The sequence below is a fragment of the Rutidosis leptorrhynchoides genome, chromosome 7 (genome assembly GCF_046630445.1).
Source record: "Rutidosis leptorrhynchoides isolate AG116_Rl617_1_P2 chromosome 7, CSIRO_AGI_Rlap_v1, whole genome shotgun sequence".
Classification (NCBI taxonomy): domain Eukaryota; kingdom Viridiplantae; phylum Streptophyta; class Magnoliopsida; order Asterales; family Asteraceae; genus Rutidosis; species Rutidosis leptorrhynchoides.
In genome coordinates this window covers 117,126,621-117,148,511 of record NC_092339.1, presented here as the reverse complement: position 1 = coordinate 117,148,511, position 21,891 = coordinate 117,126,621, and the positions used below count along the sequence as shown (strand labels likewise).

The window sequence follows — 21,891 nt, the reverse complement described above, 5'->3', positions numbered from 1 at the left end:
CGACATCGGAATTTGATAATAGTAAAGGGCTTCGCCAAGGCGACACTTTATCGCCTTTCCTCTTTATTATTGGTATGAAGGGCCTTCATGCAACGATTATGATGCAATTGACTCCTCCCTTTATTGTGGTCTAAAATGGGAAGTTCTTAATCTCATGTTCAGATTTTTCATTATTTATTTGCAGATGATGTTCTTTTTGTAGTTGAATGGAAAGTCTCGAATGTTCATAATCTATTATACATTCTTGGATTTTTTTTTTTCGCAGTGTCGGGTCTAAGGATTAACATCCATTTGTTGTATGGCGTTGGGGTTCCACAACATAAGATTGCTAGACTTGCTTCGAAATTATGTTGTGAAGCGGCTTGCTTCCCATTATGTTTCCTTGGTCTTCCAGTTGGCCAAAATATGAATCGAGTAGATAGTTGGTCGAATATTATTGACAAAACAAAGAAATAACTTTCTACATGAAAAGCCGACATGATTTCTTTTGGAGGAAGACTAACGCTTACTAAGTCGGTTCTTGGCTCTCTCTGAACATATTTAAATTTGTATTTTTAAGGTTCTGAAACATGTTATTAGTCAACTTGAGGCTTTGTATGCTAATTTCTTATGGGGAGGAAAAGTAAATGATCGTAAAATTCAATGAGTTAACTGGCGTTTGGTTAACCCTTTGGTTCATGGGGTTCGGGAGTAATAAACTTTCCTCTGTTATTAGAACTCTTTTATATAAATGGAGATGGATATTTTCATGAACAAAGTGAGATGTTGGCCAAAAATTATAATTGCCATTCCTGGATCTAGTTATAATGGTACATTTTCTTTTAACTCTTCAAATCAAGGTACATGGCTTACAATCAATAAATGTAATGACATGTTACATATTATAAAATATAATTACTCCCTCAAGTATGTCAAAAAGAATTGGTGATGGTTGTGATACAAAAGTTGGATTGATCATTGGATCGGAGACTCAACGCTTGCACGCATTTTCCTAAACTATTCTCTCTTGATTGCTACTAACTTTTGACGATTGCTTCTAAATTCTCGAATGGGGGTTGGCAATGGTCTTGGCATCGTGATCCTAGAGGGGGAGTCAAACTGCAAAAACTTTGTCCAGCTCCAAAACATCGCCAATGGTGTCTCCCTTTCTGGGGATCCGGACTATTGAATTTGGGATGGACTGAATTTATGTTTCTTTGTTTCACATACTAGGAGTTTAATAGATGCTCATTCTCTCCCTCCTTTTACAAGACCAACTTATTGGTGTAAGTTTTTTCGATTAAAGGTTAATGTCTTCAATTGGCGCCTACGATTTAATGACCTTCCCACGAAAGGAAATCATGTGTATCGTAGCATCAACCTCCCAAACTTTCGTTGTGGTTCATACACCTACTGATTCAGAAAGCGAAAATCCTTTATTTGCCCTTCGTTCGATTAGTTCTCTCATTTGGCATCGATTTCAGCTATGGATTGGTTTGTCTCTTCCAACTTGGTCTTTGGTAAATGAAATTTAGGCATGGGTTGATTGAGTGCCAATTATAGGACGGCAATGAATCAGTTCTCAAAGTCATAATTCTTTCGGCTCTTTAGAACATTTGGCGACTACGGAATATCATCATTTTCAAAGGCCCAAGTATTCGAGCTTATACTTTTTTTGATAGCATTGTGGTTTTCAGCTTTAACTGGTTATATTTTAGATTTTGTAAAGCTACATCAAATACGACAACATAGTTCCACAACCCTTTATACTACTTGTAATTTATCTAGCAATTTGCTAGTTTTTTTAATATGAAATTTATGCCATTTTAAACGAAATTAATACAATTGCACATGTAACACATTCGTAGCTAAATTGAAATAAAATTTTGCCAGATATAAGGATGTGTAAACATTACATATTTATATACTAGCTTTATGAGCATGTGCGTTGCACGAAAACGCAAAAATTAAAGAAATTATCAATTATTAGAGAATCGTTTTATGAGCCCATGATGTGAGGATATGTTATATATTCTTGCGATTGACCTATAGTTTTAGGTGTTTGTGCATTGTACAGAAATGTAAAAACTAAAAAAATTGTCAATTATAAGAAACAATCATTTTATGAGCCCGTAACTTGAGAATCTATTATATATTTTTGCGATTGATGTAGATTTATTGAAGGAGACGTATTAGGTTGGATGAGAATATTGATATTGATAAGTATTGATAAGTATAACATGATACATAAAAGTTATAAAATAACAAATTTAGCAAAACATGACGATGTTTTATTTTTGATTTTTCGAGTTTTTTTGTTTAGAATCAACCACTTTAATCAAAATCAAAGTGCATCATATAAGTTAAATGAACATACTAATTGACTTATATATACATACTAATACTAATCTTAAGAGATCGATTCGAATAATTGGGATTATCTTTTGTTCATGCTGTCCTCGTTGGTTTTTGGACATAAATGGTGCGATTGGATTTTGGGTTGTCTTAAACATGCCAAAACTTCTGTCCTTGTTAACGGAAGCCCCACTCGTGAATTTGATATTAAGAGAGGTCTTCGACAGGGTGATCCGTTAAGCCCATTTTTGTTTATTATTGTTATGGAAGGTTTGCACTTAGCTTTCAAAGGGGCTATGGAGAGTAATCTTATTCGCGGTATCAAAATAAGGAGAAATGACATTCTTCTTTCTCATCTCATTTATGCGGATGATGTGATCATTTTGCCCGATTGGAATCTTAGTGAATTACGTCGAGTTCTTGTTATTCTTGAAGTTTTTTACTTGGTTTCGGGGTTGCGCATTAATGTTAATAAGTCTCATATTTTTGGCATCGGTGTTGATAATCATGAGGCTAATGCTTTTGCGGTTGCTTCGGGGGCGAGGGTTGGTCTTTTTCCCACTAAATATCTCGGTATTCCTATTGGTGCTAATATGAACCGAATATCTAATTGGGATTCATTGGTAAATTTCGTTCTAAGTTATCCTCATGGAAGGCGAATCTTATTTCGTCAGGAGGTAGATTGACCTTGGTGAAAGCTGTAATTGGGAGTCTCGGGATTTATTTCATGTCTTTATTCAAATGCCCGGAAAAGATTTTAAAAACTATGGAATCGATTCGGGCGAGATTCTTTTGGGGTGGTAACGATTCAGTTAGAAAAATAACATGGGTCAAGTGGGATAGAATTTTAGCTTCTTATGAAAATGGTGGTCTTAATGTGGGAAGTTTAAAAGCTTTTAATATCGCCTTAATTTTTAAATGGCGGTGATGTTATTTATCTAATCTGAATGACTTATGGGTGTCGATTGTGAAATCTATTGATGGGTCCTTTTTTGAATCCTGCTCGTCATCTACCAATTCAGTTTGGTCGAATGTTATCATGGTTTGCACGAGTACTGTTTCTAATGGCCACCATCCTGCTAACGTGCTTCGGTTGCAAGTTGGGTCGGGGCAAAATATTCATTTTTGGCATGACCCGTGGTGTGGTGATGTTCCGTTGTCATCAAAGTTCAACCATCTTTTTCATCTTGGTGTTAGTAACGACGATTCCATATTTCCATTGCCGATAAATGGTGTAACGGTTCGTGGCGTTTCATTTGGTCTGGGGAGGCATTAGGAAGTCAAAATGACATGATGTTTACTTCTTTGATGAATGAAATCAGTGGCTACTGTTTAAGCGAGAATCAGGATTGTTGGGAATGCTCGTTAAATGCGGACGGAGTTTATACGGTTCGTAACACTCGACTTACTATATATCTTTCATTCTTGCCGACGTCCAATAGTAAGACTTGTTGGTTCAAGTTTATACCGAGAAAATTGAGCATTTTTTTATGGAGATTGAGGTTAGATTCGTTGTCGGTCCGATGGAAGTTATCCGCGAAAGATTTAGAGATCGGTTCTATTGTTTGCCCGGTATGTAATAATGGCATTGAGACGAGGGATCATTTGTTTTTTGGTTGTTCTCTTGCTAGTGACGTTTGGTTGAAATTGCGGGTTTGGTTAAATTGTAATATGCTGATGATATCTTCATGAGATACGTTTATTGTTTGGCTACAGGGTGTCCAGTTATCTTACATTAATAACAGACGAGTCACTGCTACTGTTATTACTTTGCTTTGGGCGATTTGGAGTTTCAGAAACGGGATCGTTTTTCATAATTCTTTTTGTTCTAGAAGTAGTTTATTTGATGTTATTAGAATTTTTTCTTTCCGTTGGATTAAAAGTAGAGGCCATTTAGTTTCAAATTGGAACTCATTGCTTGCTATGCCTTTGTAATTTCTCTTTTAGCGTCTTGCTAAGGAGCGTTTTATAATATATATTTTTTGGCCGTTAAAAAAAACTAATCTCAAGAGATGCAAATGTATTGCTAGAGAGATCATTTAAAGATTTACTAGATAAGTATTTAATTAGGTAGGAAAAATAAATATACAGTATTTAATCAGATGATGTGCAAATTTTAAGATTTACTCCTTTTTACAACCGAGTGCATGCTATTATTTTTTATATTTTATATTAGTTGAATGGTCAATGAATTATATATAAAATCATAATTTTGAAATGGATAACGATTTGGTCCGCTGATGGTAGCTACAGAAACAAAACGAATTATATTATCCAGAGTTGAAAATACTACTCCAAAATTATAGATATTGAGCTATATTTACTTACTAATTTTTTTGTTATTAGTAATATAATTATTTTCATGATAAAATAAAATTAAAATAAGATTGTTAAAACAAATGTGGTAAGTTTATTCTATAGAAAAATGTGGTAAGTTTATTCTAAAGAAAAATATGGTGTATAGAAAAATATGGTGTATAGAAAAATATGGTAAAAAAATTTTAGAGAAAAAATATGGTGGTTACACGTGGCATAATTAAAGGAGGTAGTTACATATGACATAATTGAATCTGGTAATGACACGTAGGATTTATAGCACGCGTTTTATATAATGTATAGATAGAAGATTAATATTAATTTAATTTAAATTTAAATATAAAACAAAAAAAAGTATGTTGTGCATAAGTGCAAGTTAAAAGTATTTAGTGTTTTAGTGTGTTGTTAAAAAAAAAAAAAAAAAAAAAAACAATTAAACTTTTATAACCATAAAGGAGTTCATCAAAAAGATAATACTCCTAGCACATACAAACAATTCAAAACTATTGAGCTAAACTAGCAACACACAAGTACACAACTAAAAATGAAAGCTCACTACAAACAATGATCAAACGAAAAGAAACAAGAGAACCACTAAACACACAATACCATCACAAACAAACTAAAACATAAACCAAAAGTGATACGAAAGAGGGTGATCTATCTACTTCAATGAGCGAAAGATTGACAACCATCTACATCGAGAGGATATCAAACTGAAAGGAGCCAATGAATCTGAATCAAATATCTTTGATGAACTCGCCGAGTTGTTCCATTTCGGTGCCTTGAACGAGTCGTTGCTTCCTATGTTTTTACCATTAATCGGGGCCTTAGGAGGGTCGCTAGAACTAACAAGAGAAGCATATACCGTATCATCTTCCATTTTTTATTATATCATCAAACGCCAACGCTTCTTCGGACATTTGTCATTTCCCTTGAGGCTTGTCGAATTTAGGAGCGACGAACGTAAAATTGATACCCGTTACCTCATGCTTACTAGAACTAAGATCACCCCACCCGTGACCATAGAAGAGTCGTGCAATCCCATGCCAACCGAATCAACACCCACAATACCCGGGTTCAAAGTAGATCCCAAAAAACCTTTTTATTACGATCAAACTCATCACCATCGACATCTAGTAACTCAACTAAATCGAAATCTGACAAAAGAGCGGGAGCGAACCCCGCCAATATTTCCTTGTAGAGTGGTATAGGGGACAATCGAACTAACGGGAAAACAATAACCGGCAAGTTAACAACCACATAATCATCAACAGTACACTTTCCATTGCAACAAAGACTACACAAATCACAAATTGATTCCTCCAAAATAACATAAATATCATTATTAGCAATATCATTATTGACATCAATAGATGGTGAATGCTTAATAGGTAATACCCCATTAGAACGAACCGGTTCATCGTTGCCCACACTCGCGTCTACAACTGTATTTTGCTCGGGATGAAAATTTCTTTTCACCGCAACTTTAACACGATGATAATGAATGTTGACTTTTTCCGTTAATTTAAAATATGTGCCTGGAACGTGAGGGTATTATGGTCATTTCAGCGTTCCTTTTCATTTTAACTCACTAATGTCTTCATATTTTCATGTTCATATTCACAAAAAAAAAAAAAAAAAAAAAAAAAAAAAAAAAAAAAACGACAAGAAACTTAAATTTAAAAACCCTCAATTGAAACTATAATTACAAACACAATTATCAAATCAAAACTGAAACATAAAAACAACTAAATTAAGATGAGCATCTCCGAACACTAACATTTTTAAACGCTACAAAATCTGAATAAATACTAAAAGACTAAAATAAAATAAAAATCAACACGAAAAGCGTTATTGTAAAAGACTCCCATATTCAAAAGAACATTACGTTTCTAAAATAAAACCTCGTCACTAGTTAAATTATATATTTTCAATTAAGTGGATAATGAAATGATGCACTTACTGCAAAACGAAGGGTCCATTTAACAATTATAGAAAAAATAGTTACCAACAAAGCTTGTTCACAAGTAGTTATATGAAAGAAAAGAAAAACAAATATATACAAAACACACAAAAACACGACGAATTGCAAGATTAAGACGAACATCAACGAACTCAGTGGATGAACTCCGGTACTTGTAGCTTCGACATTTAGTGTTGTATATCCAAAAAAAAAAAAAAAAGATGACGATGGGTTGAACAATTACTCTAGATTTCATACCTGTGTACCATTCGGCCAATCGGCCGTTGTAACCATATTTCATTTAGCTATACTTTTAACATATAGGTTTCGGATTAAATAAGAAAGAGATGAAAATGTATATAAAGTGGATGTGTTTTTTAATGGGTTAGTAGTTAAAGACCCGTAATTTTGCGGGGTTTTTGAAAGATAAAATCATTTATTAATAGCATATTATATTGTATTTGTTTTTTTTTTTGCTTTGAATTTAGTTATCTAAACAATCTTACCATAGAAGATCAATATGAAGTTGATGTTTCCATAAGAATAATATTCGTAACATATTTATATTGGCATTTTTTTTTTAATATACAGAATAATAAGATTATACAGACATAAGATCATACATTTTAGTTGTTTAGTTGCAACTCGTGTTTAATGATAAGACTTGTAGCATATCAAACTTACCATCATTTATCGATTAGCATATCATAAAGTTCAATTACATGTCAAACTATTCAATGGTTACTAAGCTACCATAAGTTACATCTTATATGTTTAACTAGATTTATAGAGCTCGTGCGTTGCACGGGTACTCATCCGAAAATTTTATATAATATATTGCAAATGTATATGAAATAACGATATTATATGGTTTTAGAGTCCGTGCGTTGTACGGGTTGGTACCAAACCGTGCAAAAACCGTTACATATATCATTTTAGTGTGTCCATAGCGATAATAATATAAATTTATGAAAATATAAATATAATCAATGGCACCAATCATATATTACAATACCACACATTAATCCATTACATAAATTTAAAAAAAAACACACCTAAAGTTTAAAAAAACACACCTGAAGTTATGATCCCGATTAAACAGTATTAGAAAACATTTGTATTGGTACCGATTAAGTGTATGAAAAATTACAAATTTACAATAACTCTAAAATATAATACCTGGTAGAAAAATTTCGCCAAAAACATAAACATTTTCGACCTTCACATGGAGAAGTTAACACAATTGTGTTCACTTTTAACTGTCTTCAACAAACAATCTTGAATGATAAAATGTTATATCAATTAACAATATGATAAACACAGTATCACAAGTATTGTTGTGGGTGAACTGCTTTAGCATCTATGTATTATACAAAACACATAGGTTAAAGCTACTAAATCCAACAATAGCAAAACACATCATTATACCAAAAGTGCTTATATTAAGCAGTTCTAAAGCAGACTAATGTTTGCTATCCTAGCCATTAAAGTAATACTTTCAAACGGTAAACATACATCATTAATGGATAGTGGCAAAGTGAGAATACTTGCTATCCTGATTCAACAATGTTAAGATCTTGTGCAAAAGAACCTCCTTATATTCAAATTTGTAATGAAGCTCGATGAAATTGATACCATTACTTTGTTATTGTTATTATTCCATCAGCATCTTCATTACCATTAGCCCCAAATTCGAAGTCACTGTAACAATAAAACCAAAAAAAAAAACGTATAGTGTTGTATCAGTAGATAGCACGAGTTACTAATATATAATTAACACCAAATCTTAAATTCAAAAAATGCCTAATATAACTCAACGGATAAAAGTTACTTTAGGGATAACAGGCTGATCTTCCCCAAGAGCTCACATCGACGGGAAGGTTTGGCACCTCGATGTCGGCTCTTCGCCACCTTGGGTTGTAGTATGTTCCAAGAGTTGGACTGTTCGCCCATTAAAGCGGTACGTGAGCTGGGTTCAGAACGTCGTGAGACAGTTCGGTCCATATCCGGTGTCGGCGTATACGGAATACCCAAATCTAACATTGCAGTTGTTTCTAACTTTTCGAATGATTTATGAATCCTCAAAAACATTTCAAGAGAAACAAACTTTAGCAACAACTTAACTTTCCTATATGTTAAATTTAAAAATGTAAGTTCGAAATACCTGTAGACGAAGAGCATAGATGCAACCATTGATGAATCAGTCCAAGAAAAGGTTTCTTTTTACGCTTTGCACATTATTGACAGTTATCATACCTATGCAATTAGTAACCCATAAACTAAATATTGGGAAATTAAAACATGAATTCAACCACAATACTAAACTGCCACTCCACAAAAATTCCCAATTAATCGAAAACTTTGGACAACAATCAAAACCTCACCTATTCTTTTTTTTTTTTTTTTTTTTTTTTTTTTCAGATTATGCTCGTCTTGTTGAAAAAACTCTTATCTTGAGAATCCTTCATACAAATGAAAAAACATCAAAGTCTCAAAACTTTAGAGGTTACATCATAATATAAGTGTTTATAGGTTACTAATAGCACAAAAGTAAATTTCAAAAACGAAATTTTTTAAACTAACAAACATAATAAGCGTTACAGTAGTCCAATAATAATCAAACCCTAATAAAAACCAAAGCAAAAAAAAAAAAAGTTTACTTACTTCAGATACTTGGAAGTCATTTAATTGATGAAAACTTTATTTCCCATATGCTTGTACCTCCCTTGAAGTTCACTTATTTCAGTTTTGATACTCAATAGCCACCGATAGATGACTGACTTTTAACAAAATTAAAGTCACCGGTTAATGAAAATTAACAAACTGACTGAAACTTAACAAACAAAAATCAATACCTTTGCCCATTAATGACAGTTATCATACCTATGCAATATTAGTAACCCATAAATCAATATAGAAAGTTGTAACTTTCCACATATATGCAACATAAAACTTTCGACACGCATATACAATCTGATCAAAATACAACAAAAGCATCAGTAATTAACAAATGGAAAAAATAAAAATAACATAGCATATCCAACATTTATAATAAATAATAAAGCTCATTACTATCAAAACTATGTTTATATCAATATTCACTTTAGTGGCTCAAAGTAAGCCACTAAAAGGCGGGTTGAAATCATACATAACTCAAATTAACCCACTCGAAAGTAAATGGGTTGAAATTATCACCTATGTATTGCATCAGGTATTGAAAAAACGTACCAAAATCAAGGCGTCCTCTAAATATCACAGCTGACTTTAACATTAAGAGTAACCATAAACTAGAACAACATTCACTCAATTCTCCTAAAAAAAATTCAAGATCGGATTAATTCGATCATACAAAAAAAAAATCATAGAATCGTGAATAATCTTAAATTTGGAAGAACATAAATTAATGATACGTAGTAAACGAATGAACTTCGGAGCTGATACAACTTTCGTCCCATTAAGTTCTTTTTATCTGTTGTAGTTAACACATTGAAAATGACAACAAAAACTAAATGATTAATATATCAGTAGTAAATACAAAATGAGCATTATAGTCAGGTCTTTGCTTCTTTTTTTTTCCAAGGCTATAGCCAAGTGGTTATACTGATAAGCAGCCTGCATACCATTTGAGTTGATTGATTCATATTATCCATTTTTCTAGCCTAGTTAAACTTGACGAATTTACCCAGACAAATAAGACAACCCAAATCGACCGACTCATTGAAGGACAGAACTAATGAGACATTGAACTTTGACATGAGCATTTCAAGCTTTGTATTTATGGAGCTCCTCCTGTGTATATAAGAGCCTACCTACAAAAGATGGTATCGCTTAAAATAAATCATATTGGTGTGTTATTATGATAAGTATTATAATCAGATGCAATATGGTAGTTATTTAAGAATAAAATGTAGGTGCGAAACAACACCACTCAGCAGAGATTAAAGACAGCCGGCACATAATTGAGCCATACCATCGATAAAAACGTTCATTGAACTCAGATTAAAGATCGTAAATTTGACCCATTTCATTATTGAATGCATATTGACCCTTTAACGGCTTTAGAAAAGTAACTTACGAAAAAAATCTTTCATATGTAATATAAATAGACTTGGGGCTCAATTTCGGCCCATGTGAGCATGTATCTATAAGTTTTTTTTAGTTGGCATGTTTGAGAAATTAAAAGTAACCAATAGGGTGATATATGCCTAAAACCTCATTGATGATTTATTTCAAGTATACAAATTATCATTGAAACAATATAGTTTTTGTAATGATATTTCACTCGTTTATTATTTATAAAACCAAAAAATTCATTTTTTGGGCAAATACTATTTTGTGTCAACTTTAACCCAACCCACCAAACTTTGAAACCACAATAGATAAATGCCACATACCTAAAGAAGTCCAATGAATGTGTCATCACTGAGATCATACATCTGTTGAAGCGTATGCAAACCGTTGATGAAACACTCTAGGGCCCCAACAGTTATCATACATGCAAGATCATGTTCTACCACAATGGCTTTCGTGTGTCTGTCTCTGTACATGCTGGGAAAAATCATTTCACCTACAAAGAACCACCTCAAGCATGTAATATTCTCATCCTAAAAACCACACCACCGATCTTAATTCCATTAGCTACAAGGCATTTAATTTTTTTCCCTTGGTCATCCTTTCCACCCCCCGAACTCACAATTTTTTTCCCACATATCAATATTGTAATATTGTTGAATGCCTCTGATCCCAAATAACATCGCATCAGTCTTCTTCATCGGTTATTTGCACGTAAGATAGAAAATGAATCAATTATGGTTATATATTCATAACGCAAATCGAAAAGGCTGTAAATGTTTAAGATGTACAATAACTTTCAGGTAACGAAAAGAAATTTACCTTGAGGAATCGATTGTTACACAAACTTGCGTATAGAGACTTTGACATAAACTAACGGTTCTCTTGTGTAAACTTGAATTGAGAACATGATCGCAAGAGAAGCTGTTATCAGGATTAGTTTGTGCAAGATCAACCATTAGTATAAGTACTGAAAACTCAGCAATACATAGATTATATAGTGCATTATATTCTAAATGTAACCTGCATATATATAGCAGAAACAGTAGAGCAAAAACGGATAGATTAAGTCAAATGAAGTTACATACAATCTACCATTCATTAACAATGAGTCACTACCAAGGTTATATGTATAATCCAGTGAGTTATTTGCAAACGATTGATCATTTAATAAGCATAAAGTTAGACCAAACAGACTTTAACATTGTTCTAAAAAACACATATTGCAAACGCTAGATGGCATACTTTTTTGATTTTTCAACTTATCTTATTATCCTTTCAATAATTTTTTTTTTCAGTTTCTATAATGCTTAATGAACCGTAATTAAGGCCTAATCTATTCGACTCAGTAAGACTGAATTGAGACTGAACCCATGAATATACATAGTATAAGGGAGTTGTTACTCACGAAAGCAACTTACAGTATTACTCATGATTGGGTATAGATGTAAACTTGCAAGTATAATGTGTAATCTTTGTGAGACTGCAGTTAAATAAAAACTTGATGCTAATTATGTAGTTGGGGTTGATTTACACAAATAGGACAGAAGCACGAATATGATACTAATAATCTAGGTAAAGCAAAGACTAAACTTACGATAAAAAATGGGTGGCGAAAGTTGTTCCGCACAGGCCTGCCACAACCGAATAGTGAAAAAGGTATATTAGATTATAGAAACCCAAATAAAGCCCAAGTTTTCAGATTGAGAACATATATTAATGTCAAACAAAATAAAAACATTTATCGAAGGTGACTTAATTATGGAAAGCAACAAATTTTAGGGGACAATCTAAATCTGTGTTACAATTTTTTTTTTTTAAAAAGACACAAAGATTCCTAAAAATAACAATACAAACCCAAAAGACAATTCACGGATATGCACTTATTATGTGACACAGTCGCACCATTGGCAACAGAGATATGTGTGTACCTCTTTAGTGCTCATTTACAACCCTTTGTGCTGTCCCGAGCGCGGTCTGCGTTGTCCTAAATGCATTATTTTGTTGCTCGGTTAAGCTCAATTATCACCTTGAAAACACCGCCCTTTGCGCATTTTTGAGGCTGATTCACCACATCCTTAGCATAGTATTTTTGCGGACTGATTTACACCACATTCAAAAGCGAAAATCAAGCTCTTAAACCTATAGGAGAAGTGCAGAAATATGACATTTGTAACTTTTTAATATTACACTAATAAATAGATGCAACAACAATAAACGAACAATTGTGGCACACACAAAACAACCACGGTCGTATACCTTTACGTTCAAGCTGAATAGACGGGCCACTCAAGTGCAATTGCTGATAAATGATAGCGGGACCAAAAGCGTGTGCAAGAACATTAGGTGCGCTACAATTTTGAGCATCCAATGCTTTAACCATGAACGTAATACAATACCAGCGACCTAAATAGATCACAACTAACCACACATCATTAAACATTCAAAACACACAAAACAACAAACCTGATTATGATTATGATAGACGATGACGTGCCAAAACCAACTGGAGAAGTGGAATCATAAAGAACCAACAGTAGCACATTTCATAGCTGCAGCAACATCTGATACATATGCGTGTAAAGTCAATCAAAATTAGTAATATAATCGATATATTGCTTTTTTAATCATACGTGCAAAAATAAGATAACACAATCAAAAACGCGATAAGAACTCAAAAAACAATCAACAAAAGAACCGATTATGACTATATAAACCACAAAGAACCGATTATGATTAACTCAAAAAACTCAAAACCTTAAATGGCATTAGATGCTAAAACCTCCAGAAACTTCACGCACCTTCATCCTGTGATAAACCAAGTATATCGTCAAAGATTCAATTGATATATATTCAGTTAACAGTAAAGGGTTAGATTCAATTGATATATATTCAATTAGCTTACCAATAATCATGTAGGATCAACCATTACACTGTTAACATAAAACGGAATAATTAAAATAATAATACAGGAGGATGCGGTTTTTAGTATCATTGAAAGAATTGCAACTACGTTTTAGCATATGCAAAACATCCTCAATAATATACCTCCAATAACAAATTGTAGAAATACAACATTAGAGTCAAATATGTATATGTAAAGGTGTAGAACATACCTAGAGCAGCGTCGATTAATGTTTGAGGATGAGCAAAAATTTTCAAGTTATTAAGATTTACTTTACCAGATGAATGATTTGGCGATGATTTTGATAGCCCTAATTCATCTTCTATATGTTGCAAACCCTAAATCGCGAATAAGTAATGAAGTAATCATCAACATCCATATTGTTGTTGTGATCTGCGGCCGATGAAAAATCAACATAATTTTAGGAAAATATCAAATTAGGCGGTTTTGTTGTTAAAAAAGATTATCGGGTTTGAAAAAAAGGAGTAAACTGATCAATTTGGGGACACGCGTCAGTATGATGATTTTTCTGAATTTTTTAATTGAAAACTCTGACAAAAAGGTATTGTGTGTGAATGCATAAGGTGCTGACACGTGGATGTTTTATGCCTGTGATTTATCAAGATAATAATAAAAGATAGTTACATGTCTAACCATCAAAATAGAAAGAAACTAAATCCATACATACATCATTCAACATATCATTAACACTTCTACACAAACTAACGGAAAACCTGCAGAATCAAAAGACTTTAATACCGAAACAAACTGTTACACCGGGTGAGTTCCATCTAGGACCATAATGAACATGCGTTTGTCACGGAGGAACGCAATCAAACACTTGTCGTCCGAAACATACCCATTTACAGTTAAGAACTTTAGCCACCCTTTAGAAACATACTTTTTCTTTGATCTTTTTTCTTACTTCAAACCCCATATATGAGTTTTGTTGTTCAGATCGAGACACTCATAGTCACAATTACTTTGTAGTTCATGTAGTTTTTGAAGCTCTTTCTGTAGCCGCTAAATCACATTCATATTTTAATCGTTAAACAGTCCATAAACATTTGTCAATAACATGTTAAAAAAAGAAGATTCTCAAATGTACTTATGAATGTGACCTATCAATGGTTAAATCATATTTGGTAAAGTATATTTTGTATGAAAATAAAATTAACTCACATAGAGATTTACTTTTAGGATCCAGAATAAAACTTACGTAGTATGACCGCTAGTCCATGAGTGGAGTCACTAATTTCTACAACATCTGAACTATCATCAGATAGTTCAGTGTCTTCCAATTTCTCTTGTGTGAAACCAATGGACCACGAGAAGTCGATCCCGTTTCTCATTTGTTTGACTGAGAAGTCTGAGCATAATTTCTGTACTTAAGGAAACAATTGTTACACGCGCAATATATGAAGTAAACATTGAACTGAAATTAAATGTATACAAACAATATTGTATGATACTAAAGTGGACATGCACTGGTCAACTTTAAAGCTAAAAAAACAATTAAAGGCGTTGTTATTATAAATCCTAAGCAAAATCAGTTAGTAATCCAGCTCTAAAGGGCAATATAAAATTTGTTTGCATATTAAGCCTAAACAATATCATTGGTGTTGGCATTACACGTCCATGTGTGCATTTTTGAGATTCAATCCATTAATGTCCAAGGAAGGAACACAAATTGATTTTAGAGTGCAGATCTATTGGTTCATTTAAAAATGTTAAATAAAATATATATGTTGTTATTATAAACCCTAAGTAAATTCAGTTAGGTTTTTAGCTTTAAAGTGCACAATACAGATTGTTGGCATATAAACCCTAAGCATCATCATTGGAAGAATTTTGCACATAATTAAAGAATATATAGACATGCAATATGAAAAGTGAACAACTGATATGAACTTTAATCTACAACACAGTTCACAACATCACACATGCATGTGTGAAGCTGTGACTGAAAAGACTGATACTAATCACTCATTAAAAAGTGAGATTAAATAGATTTATGTGCATATAAAGAACATAAATCCATATAAAGTGCAGATCCATTGGTTGACTTTAAGTTGTTTAAATAAAAACCAGTGATGATAAACCCCAAGACAAATTCATCAGGTTTTGATATCGATAAAACCTATTATCAAGGCAAAGTGTGTCGATAATTGTAAACTAACCTAAGCGGTGATCAAGAAAACAGAAAAATTGATTTCGTCATGGTGGAATGGCTGGTAGTTGAGAGGATATTGTAAATAAAACATGATAGAGGGGTGACAGTTTAGACCATACTATGAAATTTATTGGGATTTGGTCGATTGTGTTATGTTTTTATCTAATATGGATTGATTGGAGAAGTTTTAATCTTAAATTAGTTTAATGGGTCAATTGGAACATACGAGTAAAATACAGGAATCTAATGGATCAAAAGATAACCCAAATTGTAATTTAACTTTCACCTTCATCAACATATCTCGCTCCCTAAACACTAAACCCTAAACCTAAACCCTAAATCTAAACCTTAAACATACTAAACCCTAAACGCTAAACAATAAACCTTTAAACCGAAACCCTATAACCTAAACCCTTAACCATAAATTTTAAAATCTAAACCCTGACCTGTAAAAACAAACCCTAAACACTAAACCCTAAACACTAAACTCTAAACCCTATATCTAAACCCTCAACCCTAAAACCTAAACCAACCCTAATCCCTAAACCACCAACGCTTTACCCTACACACTAAACTCTAAACTCTAAACCCTTAACCCTATTCCCTAAACCCTAAACCCCAAAGCTTAAATTCTAAAATGTAAATCCTAAACGCTAAACCATATACCCAAAATCCTATATACTAAACCATAAACTCTAAACCTAAACCCTAAATCCTATACACTAAACCCTAAATCCTAAACCATATACCCAAAACCCTATACACTAAACCCTAAACCTAAACCCTCAATCCTATACACTAAACTCTAAATCCTAAATCCTATATCTATACACTAACCCATAATTTGTAATAAAAAAAAAAACTCTAAACCCGAAACCCTAAACCTTAAACCCCAAAAGTCTAAACCATAAACCCTAAATACTAAACCCTAAACCTTATACAGTAAACTCTAAACCCTAAACCCTATATCTAAACCCTAAACCCTAAATCAACCCTAAACTCTAAACCACCAACCCTTAAACTTACACAATAAACCCTAAACCCTAAACCCTAAACCTTAAACCCCAATCCCTTTTAGAAAAAGCTGACGTAACTAACGAAAGAGAAATGGAACCAGATACATTCTTTCGTAAACTCTAAACCCTAAACCTCAAACTCTAAACCTAAACCATATACCCTAAACCCTATACACTAAAAGCTAAACCTTAAACCCTATATCTATACTCTAAACCATAAATTGTATAAACAAAACCCTAAGCCCTAAACCATATATCCTAAATCTTAAACCATAAATTCTAAAATATAAACCTTAAACCTTAAAGTCTAAACCATAAACCCTTAATACTAAACCCTAAACCCTATACACTAAACTCTAAACCCTAAATTCTATATATAAACCCTAAATCAACCCTAAACCCTAAACAACCAACCCTTAACCTTACACACTAAACCCTAAATACTAAACCCTAATCCTTAAATCAAATACCCTAAACCATAAATTATAAAATCTAAACCCTAAACCCTAAACTCTAATACCTAAACCCTATAAACTAAACCCTAAACACTATATCTAAAACCTAAACACTAAACTCAAAACCGTAAACCATACAGCCCAAAACCCTAAACCCTAAACTCTATACCATAAATTCTAAAAACTAAACCCTAAACTCTAAACCCTTATCCATAAATCTTTACCATATACACTAAACCCTAAACACTAAACCCTAAAGCATAAATTCTATAATCTTAACCCTAAATCCTAAATCCTAAACTGTAAACCATAACCGTAAACCCTAAATAGCAATTCCTTAACCTTAAATCATTAACTCTCAACGTGAACCCTTTTATCCATTAAGCTTATATTAGTTGTCAAAATGAATTTAGTTTGTACTATAAGTATATATTTAATTAGAGTTGAACCAAAAATATTCAAAGGATATTTAACCATAGAACATTTAAATCTCAACCAAATACGTCTCAAGGATTTCTTATAAATAATATTCTTGGTGATATTTAATCATTCCCATTGTCGTCCAATGTAATTGGTTTTTATCTGTTTATTGTAGTTAAATATGCATGTCTGCAATGATTGTTTATTCATTTTATTGATTTCACAAGTTTTGTGGAAAACAATCTTCAACCATGATAACACAAATAAATAATATAACATTCTAAAAGTTCAAATTTGTAATATATATATATAGTGGTAGGATCAAGAGGGAAGTAACCAATCGGGGGGAAGCAAATTTTTTTTTTTTTGTTTTTTGAAAAAACTTTGTTCACGAACTTTATTGATTGGATGAAAATATGAACATTTAATAAAGACACTTTGTGATAAATGTTTTTATTTCGGCAGGAAAACGCTCGAAGAACTATTATATAACAATTATCGTGTTTTTCGAGCGTATGTTGAGGTTTTAGATATTAGGGTTTAGATATTAGGGTTTATAGGGTTTAGATATTAGGGTTTAGAAATTTAGGGTTTAGGGTTTAGATTTAGGGTTTAGATTTAGGATTTAGATTGAGTTTTTAACACGAACGGTTTAGAGTTTAGGGTTTAGGGTTGTACTTCTTTAAACTTTGGTGCTAATTTTTTATTTTCAGCACCTCGTGGATTTCTGCAACATCAGTAGGACCATGATGGTGTGTTTATATATTTTCTTGTAGATATTCAACTTTAGCAGGACTTTAACAGTCTACACTTTGACAATAGGATACATTGGGATAAAACTGCAAATGTTTTGTCAATTTCCATTCAAGTATAAAACTGCAAATAGGATACATTGGTTATATATAATTGTTACTACAATAAATAAAGAACAAAAAAAAAAAAAAACAGACAGAAGATACATTGAAAACTGAAATAACTATACATCCCTCAACAAACTTATATCAAATCTAGAGAGGTGCTTAATATTTGCTAAACATCTAAGACTAATGTTTTATTAACTAAATTCTATGTCATCCTAAATCATAAAAAAAAAATTCATTTTAAAAAGTGCTTAAGGACCGTATGCACTCCGTATGCCGTATGATATTGTTGATTTTGAATTGATGATCTATTTTGTGTAATAATAATCTGATAATGGATTATGATGTAGAATAGTTTTTGGGTTTTGTAGTTCGACTGATTGATAATAATAAAGGGAACCGTTTACAAATTCAGTAAATCGAGTTAGTATAATAATAATTCAGGGTAAACCACAGTCGGTGTAATTTACTTATTTATTAATTTTGGTAATCTTAATAATAAATTGATGATCACAACCTAATCTTGTGTTGTAGCTTATGTGGTAGTGGTATGCCTCGAGTTAAACTCCCGTGGGATGCAACATTGCACACAAGGTTGACCTTTTACCCTTAAATTCCACAAAGGGTACCTTTCGCACATCGCGTTGCGGGGCAGTGGGCCGGGGAGGCGGGTTTTACCGCTCATGCCCTCGGATTGGGCCGGGTTTCCTCCTGGACAGCAGTTGGGGGCGGGTTATGCAATTGTGGGAGATGAACGTGTGAGTGGTTAAGTCCACTGGGTGATCCTGTACTGCTGTTAAAAAAATGATGATGATAATATTGTTTAATGATAAATTCATAACGGATTAATAATGTATAGTTTATTTATTTTTAAAAATCAAAACAGTGTTTGTGCATTTATATTAATAAAATTATTGCAACATGTACATAAGAGTTTCTTTTGAGTCACAGTTCACTCCTATACATTACAGAGAATTTGAAAGCTCACTTAGCAATTAACCACCTCTATCTTGTTGCAGGTGTTTGTGACTAAAATAATCCAAATCGTTTAATTACGATGGCATGGTCGGAGACGTTGTTGCCTGAATTACTTGATATAATTGCACGCAAACATATGAATTACTATGAAGATTATCTCAGTTTCTCAAGCGTGTGTAAGCTCTGGCATTCGATTGCGAAACAAGCTGCAACCAAAGTCCCATACTCCAATGGACTTCCTTCACGGTTTCCATCCATTTTACTTGCAGAGGAAAAAGAAGACGTTGAATTTCGTCAACTTTTTTTCCTTTCGAACAATAGCATCCGTAAGATACGACTTCCAGAAGCATATGGTAAATTTTGCGTCTCTTCGTCTGGGTGGCTATTAACAGTTGGAGAAGATACGGCTACTAAACTTATCAATCCGCTATCACGCGAAACCGTTGATTTACCGAAGCTCGACACCTTTCCAGATTTCTTAGAATGGGATTTAGGAATCCGAAAGCTACTCTTCTCCGATCAATCACCAATAGTGGTGGTGTTATGGGGATGCTCTAGTAGACTAGGGTTTTGTCGTATTGGAGATTACAAGTGGACGTGTTTATTATTTAGATTGTACATATCACATAAGATCGTGTGATACTTATGGGAATGATTCAATGGTCAGTGTTGATGTTTCACGACTACCTAAAGATTTCTATAATGAAGATTTGTCAATGTCCTATATTCTAGGATTAGATGATGAGGGTGACGGAAGGAAGAAGTTGTTGGTTGTCATCAGAGAATTATTGGACGAATTAACGGACGATGATTCAGAAGATCTTGACTTCTGGTATGATTTATGGTGTGACACTTATGAAACAAAGAGTTTTCATGTTTTTGAGTATGATTTAGGAAATGAAAAATGGTCGAAAGTGGACGATCTTGGTAAAAAGACTTTGTTTGTGGGATATAATTCATCCTTTTCTATTGAGGACACTGTTGGAGATATGGAGAACTTTAAACAATTAGATGGAAGATTCCAGGAAACTCACACGAAGCTTCCACAAAGTTGTTAGGAAACTCACATGTAGCTTCTACGAAGTTGTTAGGAAACTCACATGTAGCTTCCACGAAGTTGTGACAAAATTCACATGTAGCTTCCACGAAGCTGTCAGGAAACTCACATGTAGCCTCCATGAAGCTGTCAGGAAACTCACATGAAGCTTCAAGAAATTGTTTTTAGCTTACTCCTTAAACCATTCTATAAATAGACCCTCTTGTAACTCATTGTAAACACACCACAAATATTCAGTAATACATTCTCTAGTTGGTCCGTGGACTAAAGCAATCACAACGATTGCATATAACCACGTTATCTCTTGTGTCGATTTACATTTCTTGCATTTATAATCTTTCGTTCATTAAGTGGGTTAGTAATCTTATAGAATTACTATCGGTGAGTGATCTTGTTGAATCACTTGCGTTGTTTTGGGTCCTAATATCCTTACAACTGGTATCAGAGCACAACGTTTCGTTAAGGGAATGATGGCGGAAGACGGGAAGTTTAGAATCGACTGATTCGATGGGAAGGACTTTGGCTTTTGGAAGATGCAAATTGAAGATTACTTGTATCAAAAGAAGCTACACCAACCTTTGTTAGAGACCAAGCCCGAAAGCATGAGCGATGCCGATTGGACGCTTTTGGATCGTTAAGCTTTGGGTGCTATTCGTCTTTCACTTGTTAAGAACGTTGCATATAACGTTGTGAATGAGAAGACGACGTTTGCTTGCTTGAAAGCGCTCTCTAACATGTATGAGAAACCTACCGCTTCTAATAAGGTTTTTCTCATGCGACAATTGTTTAATACGAAGATGAAGGAAGGTACGAGTGCAACGGATCATATCAACGAGTTCAACAACATCATATCGAGGTTAGCATCGGTAGATATTGTGTTTGATGATGAGTTAAAGGCACTAATCTTGCTTTCATCATTACCGGAAAGTTGGTCGGTGTGACGATCGCTCCAAATCCATATGGACGAACACGTCATTCATCGATTTTATTGCGAGGTATTTGACCTCTATATGATACGTTTTGTAAACATTGCATTCTTTTGAAAAGGCACACCATAAATGAATATTTAAATCAAAGGTTTTCGACATCAGATGATTTTTACATATAGACAATCACCGTAAATAAGTTTACAATAGTACTTCCATTGACAATGCAGTCAAAATAAGATACATGGTGATGATTTGGTGAATGTAACGTTTCCTTGATAAATATGCCATGTAAGACTCCATGCACATAGCTTGTCTAACATATAAGCAAACAGCGGAAAACTTCTAGGAAACCTGAGAATAAACATGCTAACAAGTGTCAACACAAAGGTTGGTGAGTTCATAGTTTTAATG

The 21,891-nt window shown here is 33.3% G+C and overlaps 1 protein-coding gene across 1 annotated transcript; it reads left to right on the top strand.

Moving 5' to 3' along the window:
* Positions 1-19,573: 19,573 nt before the first annotated feature.
* On the top strand, positions 19,574-20,395 carry LOC139859546 (uncharacterized). Its single transcript, XM_071848326.1, has 3 exons — positions 19,574-20,069; positions 20,227-20,326; positions 20,389-20,395. The coding sequence occupies exons 1-3, from the start codon at positions 19,574-19,576 to the stop codon at positions 20,393-20,395; spliced, it is 603 nt and encodes a 200-aa protein (XP_071704427.1).
* The last annotated feature ends 1,496 nt before the right edge of the window (positions 20,396-21,891 follow it).